The following is an 8,821-nucleotide window of genomic DNA, read 5'->3' as shown; positions in this document are numbered from 1 at the left end:
CTATATTTTCCAAAACAAATCGTCCCGGATTGGCGTTTCCTTCTCTGAATTAGGCCACATTGGTGTAGGGCGCAATTCTTCGGATGACATTCAAATTTGCCTATTGGACGTATCGCCTCTCCTCTGACGTCACCATCCATGCTTCCTTGTGTGCCGCGCTCGCTTTCTAATACTGACCGGCTGGCTGTCTGCGTTCGGAAGGCCATCCAAGGCTGCGTCGACTCAGGCACTCGGAGTCCTCGTCTTCAAGAACAACATCCCTATCCTATGGTGTCTCGGGAGTCGGAATGTATGCCTGGTTTCACCTGTGCCTCGGCCCCTTCATATCCTCGTAGGCAGAACGTTATCTCGGGAGGTTACCAAGTTTTACCCGGTGACAAGATCAGTTCCGGAACGGTGGATGTTGGTTTGGTCTGGCTCCTGGCCAGTAAGTTACGGGACGAGAGGTGACACTACTCGATCCATGCCACCCTATACGTCGTCTCCGTAGCATCCATTTGCCGCAGTAGAGCGTCTTACGCACCGATCGTCTAGCGGGAGATCGTAGACGGGTCGTCTTGCGGTCCTTTACGCCGGTAGCTATTTGGTAGATCGGGAGGCGGGAGATGTTGGCGATGCTATCATCAGCTGATTGTCCGGTTCACAGCTGGAGAGTCCACATCGATGTTTTGATTGGCACGGATGACGTCAGAGTTATATTCTTTGAGGAAAGGGCCTCGGAGGTCGTCGTAGGTCGTCCTTGGCTCAACTCGTCGGTATTTTCCCCAGGTCACATGAGAGAATATTCGAAACAACAAGGAAAATTCGCTCAACATACGGAATATCTCTTATTCCAATTTAGCCTCTGTGATTCTTTTTGGTGTGCTGTGGTTTTCTATAATATCAACAAAAAACGGGAGGAAGTTTTGGGAGATTTGGGTGCCATAGTAATAGGGCTGAACACGCCACGTTTCAAAACATATATATTCAATTGTGATAAAATGTTTTCGTGCCCACTAACAAGGTTGATGCTGAGTCAAGGGGGTAAACTCAGAGTGTTGACGGTGAAATATCTTCACTGACTTGGTCTATTGTTTTCGACCAAAAATCGCCTGAATATTAATGATGAGGCAAAGCGGGTATTCGTTTGGTGTGCGTGCGTTTCAAATTTCCCCTCTGTTCTTTCATTCGCATGCCTCTCTATCGGTAAAAAAGGTAAAAATTAGTTCAAGGCCTCTTTTTTGCTATATCCTATGAATCAGTCGACTTGCACGGTTTCGGAATCACGCGAACCGGCGTCAGAGAAGGAAGCACGTACATCCGTGTTCAAACTGGTGGATCTAGAAAACCTTCTCGCATGAACGAAGGTGCTAGCACCTCGGGCAGAAGACTCAGCACTACCCGGCAAAATGATGATGATGACGATAATCAAAGCGACGATAACGAGGATGACGACGAAACCGTTAAAGAAATTACGGAAAGGCTCGAGAACGAGAATGAGCCTCACGCAGCGAACGGTTTTGTTCCCGAGGTCCTGGGAAATAGGTTCTCGATAGTGGGCGAAACGCGCAAATATATCCGACGGTTCAAAATAGACGGACGCGAATTCATTGTCAAGACCTCAATACCGAATCCGGAGTTGAACCCCGTAGAGTGGCTGGAAGGTGCCTTCGAAGATTTGCATACTTATGCTACGGGGATATGTCAAAGCGGTGATTATATAGGAGTCACCTCCAGTGCAGAGAGTTTTAATCAGGGGGCAGCATGGCTATCATTTTGACCCGTTCACGACTTCACGTATAGCGATTCCTGGAAACTGGTGTCCAGCGTGTGTCACGTCCGGAGAGTGACTCGATATAAGTAGTCAATAGGAGGGGTCTGAAGGATGTTTGTTTATAGACGTTATTTCTACTATTACAATTCTAGGTACCAGGTTTTGCTGTTCTGACGACGGAGTGGTTAGGCGATTTAAGATAGTAGTATGTGTAAGTGGTTGGGTTTACATAAGTTTGTTTATGGGAGTTAAGAGCGGTCTTGAGGCGTAGCGGGTGTGAATGGTAAAAATGTAACTGAGCGGAGCAGAGTGTATCGGGTATGGGTGATGGTTTGGATGGAGGTGATGTGAGGTACACCCGGTGAATAGGTGTCGGGTTCCGTAGTAAGGTCGATGACTTCAGGGGATGCAGGGGAGGTGGATGTACCCTGATGACTTGTGGGGTGATTGGTGAAATGCTGGTGTCTCGGAAGGTGTGGTAAAAGTACCGGAGACAAGGTGTTGGTAGGTGAAGGACTGTCACCTGGGGAATGAGAACTTTGAGGTGTTGGCGGCGAAAAGGGGCAGGTAGAGTCAATCTGGTTGTGTGATAAGGTTGTGGTTTCGGGGAGATTGGTTGTTTTATATGCCAAGTCTATTAGTTCGTTGATCTGATTCAGATCCCGTGCTATTGCGGCCTGTTTACGCTGCCGTACTTTGACACCTCCACGTTTGCGGTATTTCCTATTTCTTTCGGCTTTGGTCTGGAACATCTAAGAGTAGTACATAGGTGGTGAGACTTCGCCTTGACCCGGCGAAGACAGGGAAGTTGGGAAAAACGTAGCAGATTTCGAGGTGATAGATAAATGGTTTGCAAACAAGAAAATGGAAAGGGAGCGGTTCACGACCTCACCAGTGAAGGCGAGGAGAGAAAGAGAATTTGCAACCTCACCAGTTTAGGCGAGGAGAGAATTAAAGAGAAAAGAAGGTTTCGCGACCTCGCTAGTGCAAGCGAGGAGAGAGAATTCGAGAGAAAAGAATGTTTCGCCACCTCGCTAGTGCAAGCGAGGAGAGAGAATTAAAGAGAAAAGAAAGTTTCGCGGCCTCGCTAGTGCAAGCGAGGAGAGAGAATTCGAGAGGAGAGAATGTTTCGCGACCTCGCTAGTGCAAGCGAGGAGAGAGAATTACGAATTAGGGGATAAGGAGGAAAATATGGACTGGGATTGATCAGGATCTTCCGAAATAGTCTGTATGGAGATAATGATGTCGCTCTGATAGTAATGGAATGATAAAATAACTCTTACCTTGATTAAATAAAGAACGATGGGGAAGTTGATGTCGAAAATGAAATGTTGGTAGGTAAATTACACTTTTGAACTGATTTTATTAATGCCAATGATTGATGAATAATGCGATTCTAAAAATAAGGATATAAATGATATAAAATTATTTAACAAATTCGATACCCGAGTTAGAGGACGTTGTCCCGATTTAAGAGGTATTGAAAATGCTGGATACCCGATTTAAGAGGACAAAGGTCCCGAGTTAGAGGTATATATTGAAGTTTGACTGACAGTAGTCGGTTGAAGATTAGTTAATGAATGCTGGCCCTGGGTCCTAGTGGCCCAGCTTTTATATGCAGTTAATCTAAACAAATCGGGGATCCGCATTGTTTGGTCGTAAGTCCAATGGAATTTTCCGTTGGATTGTTTGTTTAAAAATACATATCATATTACATATTCGAATGTGTATATGTCAACTCTATATTTTGACTTAACTTATGATTATTGTTTAGATCATTTTTATATATAGATAGGTGCATAAAGGAAACGTTAGGTTTTAATTTGCCTGACTCCCAAAGATAAGGGGCATCTCCTAAGTATTAGGTGACGGTGTTCTTGGATCCGTCACACGTGATGCAAAGCGCATCTGAATTCGGGGTGGACAAATTCTATACGGTGAGTGTGCACTCCGTCAAAGTTCCAGCGGGCGCGAAAAAACGGTAATCAACAACAGGGCAGTGACCAACAAGAGGTCAATTAATAATATCAATAAGAACGACAATATGTGTCTAGCGCGTGACATAGTAACCGGTATAGCGCATGCTAAACGGACTGCTGTTCGCAGCGGAGAATTATATCAGCGTTACGAGGCCATCCGATTCCCTCATTCCGTTCCCCAGCGTAGTGAAGCGCAGCGTTCAACAGCGAAAAGTAATGTCAAAATTCCACAAGGAGGATGCAGCGTTTATGAAATCTCCCGCTATCAGGAAAACTTGGCGCAAGAAAAGATAGCGCTGATCGTATTCGAAATGAATAAGTTGGGTAGCGGCGATGAGATATTTTACGACGGCTCTATCTCTCTGGTAGATTCAGGGGTCGAAGTTAGTCACCTCGTCAATTTACTTTACGATCCTGAGGAGAGACATGATAGCCTAATTACAAACGTCACAGCTGCTGCTACTGGTAAATTGTTTTGCATGCCTTGTAACAAGAGTTTCAACAGACCTCTCGAACATCGCTGTTCGAACCGTTGTCCCCAATGTTTCAACAGGCCGCTCTGTGAACTAGGGTTGGGCGAGATCGAGTGTTCTGATTGTGAGCGCGGCTTTCACGGAGGAAATTGTTTTCAAAAGCATCGTCAAGTTGGGTTTATTAGCCCACGACGTACCGTGTGTGCTTCGTTGCGCATATGTACCGATTGCTCGCGTCTCGTGAATCTCACCACCGGCAGACCATGTGGTATGTGCTATGTAGCTGTGATAAACGTTACTGCAGTACATGTCGCTGTCAACGTTCATACAATCACTTCTGTTACCGTTGAAAAGCGCGGACAAGCCCGGTCGCTTTATATTCATATTCTATGATTTTGAAACGCAGCAGAATGTCTCAATCGTTGGGGACACCTCGACCAATATTCGTATTCCGAATCTGTGCGTGGCACAGCAGGTGCGTACGGAGTGTATTGGTAAAGCCGGAGTAAACACAGGCTGTTCGGCTTGCAACCTCGTGCGCAAGTTTATTTTTCGAAGATATCCCGTCAGGGAATTGGTAGAACTGACGACAAGACCCGTCCAAAATTTTTCGCGAATAATTTGTATCGCGCACAATGCACGCGGGTTCGACGCGCAGTTTATTCTACGCTATCTCGTTGAAAACAGGAAAACTTCTTCGAAGGTAATTCTGAACGGTAGTAAAATCGTTATGATGGAGACTGGGCTTACGTGATTCCTCGACTGCTTGGCGTACATGCCGATATCTCTCGGGTCACTGCCAAAGGCTTTCGGGCTTCCGAATGGCACGGTTAAAGGCTTCTTTCCGCATCTTCTCAACACACCGCAGAGTGTGGGCTACGTGGGCCCGCTACCACCCGTCGAAATGTACTCACTGGACACCATGAGCAGCGAGACGAGAAAAGAATCTTACGACTGGTACCACGAGACACAAGAACAGGGTTACAGCTTTGACTTTGACCGAGAGCTAATGAAGTACTGTAGGTCGGATGTAGTCATTCTTCGTCGCGCGTGTATCGCATTTCGAAATATATTTTTGAAACGCGAAAAAGTGTGTCCCTCCACCAAAAGTACAACTATAGCGTCCGCGTGCTCCGTGATGTTTCGGGAAAGAACTTTTCACAGCTGGAGCGAATAGGCATCCTACCGGTAGGAGGATATCGCCTCGCTGATAAGCATTCGCAAAAGGTTTTAGATTGGGTAACATGGGTAGAACACGAGTCGCAGCTAGTCATCCGTCATGCCGGTAATTCGCGCAAGTTCAGAGTACCCGAGACAGGACGTGCAGTGGACGGGTATTGCGTAACACCTGATGGCGTGCGGCAAGTTTTCGAATTTCACGGGTGTATCCGGCACGGGTGCCGTAATTGTTTCAAAATCAATCGCGATTGCCGTTCCGTGAGCGGAGTGTCGCTCGACAAGCGTCACGTAGAGACCGTTGCGAAAACTGCCCGGATGACCGCACTGGAATACCACGTAACCGAAATGTGGGAATGCGTCTTCGATCGTCTCCTGAAGAACAATGCTGAGATGAGGGCGTACATTGCGAGTCACTCGATTCACTCGCGTACCGAGTCTTCAAACCCGCGGGATGCTTTCTATGGCGGACGTACAGGTAACACATCGTGTCATCACGAGGTGAAAACGGATGTGGACGGTGTCGCGACCGAGCAGATACGCTATGTCGACGTGTGCTCGCTTTACCCTTACATTTGTAAGAACGGTCGATACCCGGTGGGTCATCCAGTTGTATACGTGGGTGACGAGTGCCGCATGTTAACGGGGATGGGTGGTACAGACATAACAAGGATCGAGGGCCTAGTGAAGTGTACAGTCTAACCGCCTCAAAACCTATACCACCTAGTCTTGCCGGTGCGTATGCATGGAAAATTGATGTTTGCGTTGTGTCGTACGTGCTGCGAGAACCTTGAACAAAACGGCTATCGGCATGGCAAAGAAAAGCAGCGGGAGTTCAAGGGTACGTGGGTATCCGACGAATTGAGAAAAGCCGTGGAGAAGGGCTACCGGATTTTGAAGATTCTGGAAATCTGGCGGTTTCAGATTACCTCATTTGATTCTTCCACTCGGCAAGGTAGTATTTCGCGCAGTATATAGACACGTTTCTTAAAATCAAGCCGGAGGCTAGTGGCAGGCCTGCCGATTGCAAGGACGAGGCATCGCGCAATGATTATCTCGACGAGTACGAGAGAGTAGAGGGGATTCGGCTAGACCGTTCCAGAATTTACCAACCCCGAAGTCGTGGTATCGGGCATATTGATAGTGAACGATACCGTACTGTACGTTAACTGGTCACACGCCACGCATAGCGTCGAACCGTCGCTTCTATCCAACGTCGTTATCGCCGCGTATACGACTGCCCAGGTTCGCTTAAAATTGTACGAGTATCTCGAACTACTCGATAGACGCATACTATGTTATGATACGGATTCCGTAATTTACCGTCGAAACATGCTCGATCCGAACGAGTACGAACCGCCAACGGGAAATTTCCTCGGTAATCTCACGGACGAAGTGGAGGCATACGGTAAGGGCTCCTCCATTCACGCGTTTGTTTCGGGGGGTGCGAAATTCTACGCGTTCACGGTACGGCTCTCCGACGGCAGCGACGCGGAAATTTGTGAAATCAAAGGTGTAACGCTAAATCATGAAAGCAAAAAACGCATTAACTTCTCGGCAATTAAAAAAATGGTGGTGGAATCAGCGGATCCCGTGGATCTGGAATATCGCGCTATTCGTCGGACTGCTTTGCACGATGTTGTCACGCGAACAGAGACGAAAACCTGCAAACCCGTCTTCGTCAAGAAATTCCGCCGCCCGAATTCATTCGATTCGTTACCGTACGAGTACAAAGACGGAAATGGGGGGTAATCAAGTTGTCCTCAGGCACGTGGAATGAAGACCGTATGCTTTGTGAGGCTCGCTCTCGCTCGACCTTTCTCTTCACGAATAAAATTTGGGGACATGGCGACACGTCAACGATCCAACACTTCGTTCCTACCCTCTCTGTCGTCAGCTTCATTCAGCTTTTCGTCATATAAGTACAGCACCCAGGGTGCGACACGATCAGATTCAGATTCACCGGAAACAATCGAGGTCACGCACGCACGACCGAGTAGGAGGAGAAGAAAGAGAAAAGGAAGAAATATACGGTCAAGCAATCTTAGGTGCATCAAGACTCCGTCAAAGGTGAGACATAGTTTAGTGAACACCGACAATGTACACATAACTCGATACGGGGATCGCAATTAGTCTGTAGTCACGCTGTAGCGGCGTGTCAATTTTGGCTCAGCGTATCAGGGTACGCGCGTACGTCCAAGCTTGTGACCTACGCGCTCCGCGGAGATGAGCTAATCCGTAGACGTGTGCTGGTACGACCTCATGGCCAGCACGCCGCCGCCACCGCTGCGTGCAATACGAGCTCAATACAGTCGATACGACTATGTTTGCAAAAATTTGATTCCCCTGTATCCTTTTTACAGCGAAGTAACGCTAGACGATGACTCTGGATACTCGTTGGAAGCATCCGTTCTCTGCCATCGTTGCAGAACCATCGAGCTGTGGAAAGTTCAATTTCATGAAGACGTTCTTGGAACACTGTGAGCGGATGTGCGATGTGAAATTCACTCGCGTCATTTGGTACTACGAGAAATGGCAACTGTTGTACGAATCCACTAGTGGTCTAGAATATCGTGAGGGTTTACCGCAACACACTGACTACGACGGCGACAAGAGTCCTAAACTGCTGATCATCGACGATCTGATGCGCGAAGCGTCCAACAACGTAGTCGTCGATTTATTCACTAAGGTTTGCCATCACAAAAACCTTAGCGTCTTCTACATCACGCAAAACCTATTTCACCAAAGACACGGTCAACGCGACATTTCGTTGAACGCGAACTACATAGTATTTTTCGCAAATCCTCGAGACCGTGGTGAGATACAATATCTCGTGCGTCACGTCTGTCCAGAGAACCAACGGTTTCTTCAAAAGGCCAATCACGATGCTACGGCCATTCCGCACGGATACCTGCTACTCGGCTTGAAACACTCGACCCCTGAAAACTGTCGCTTTCGGAGTAAAATATTTCCTATGGACGAGAAACACTACGTATACGTTTCGAAAAAGGGTGCGAAGTTGAACAGTACGGGTCAAGTCCCAGTCATTCAGCTGTGATGCCGCGAGAAAGATGTCGAGAAAGCAGTGCCAGCTTTGGCAAGACAAACACCGTCGCTCTGCAGGCTCTGCAAAAACTAAATCCTACTCAAAAATTGGCTTTGCTCCGTACCACTGACAAAACGTTGATGAGAGATATTTGCGAGTGCGCTCTCAATGTCTTGCTAGAAAACGTGAAACTGACGCGCGTCCAGAAAACTCGTCTCGTTTAACATAAGCAAACGCTTCGTCAATTGGCCAAGAAGCAAGGTAGTTGGAAGAGTGAGAAAAAAATTTTAATTCAACGAGGGAACGGATTCCTGACTCTCTTACTCGCACCGATATAAGATACTTTGGCTTTTAGTCTGTTTCCAAAGTAGAGAAGAAAAATCACAGAAAGAGA

At 47.3% G+C, this 8,821-nt stretch overlaps 1 protein-coding gene across 1 annotated transcript; it reads right to left on the bottom strand.

Moving 5' to 3' along the window:
- Positions 1-1,814: 1,814 nt before the first annotated feature.
- On the bottom strand, positions 1,815-3,648 carry LOC125502164 (mucin-2-like). The gene is made up of 2 exons (XM_048659977.1): positions 2,784-3,648; positions 1,815-2,730 (listed from the first exon to the last, which is right to left on the bottom strand). Exon 2 carries the CDS (start codon positions 2,503-2,505, stop codon positions 2,002-2,004), a length of 504 nt encoding a protein of 167 aa, XP_048515934.1. The 5' UTR covers positions 2,506-2,730; positions 2,784-3,648; the 3' UTR covers positions 1,815-2,001.
- Positions 3,649-8,821: the final 5,173 nt, after the last annotated feature.

This window comes from Athalia rosae, unplaced genomic scaffold (assembly GCF_917208135.1).
Source record: "Athalia rosae unplaced genomic scaffold, iyAthRosa1.1, whole genome shotgun sequence".
NCBI lineage: Eukaryota > Metazoa > Arthropoda > Insecta > Hymenoptera > Athaliidae > Athalia > Athalia rosae.
The sequence above is the reverse complement of the archived record's forward strand: the minus strand, read 5'-3'. Positions and strand labels throughout refer to the sequence as shown.

Excerpts from the sequence above, each read along its gene's own strand:
- LOC125502164 (XM_048659977.1), bottom strand. The coding sequence starts at position 2,505 with ATGTTCCAGACCAAAGCCGAAAGAAATAGGAAATACCGCAAACGTGGA.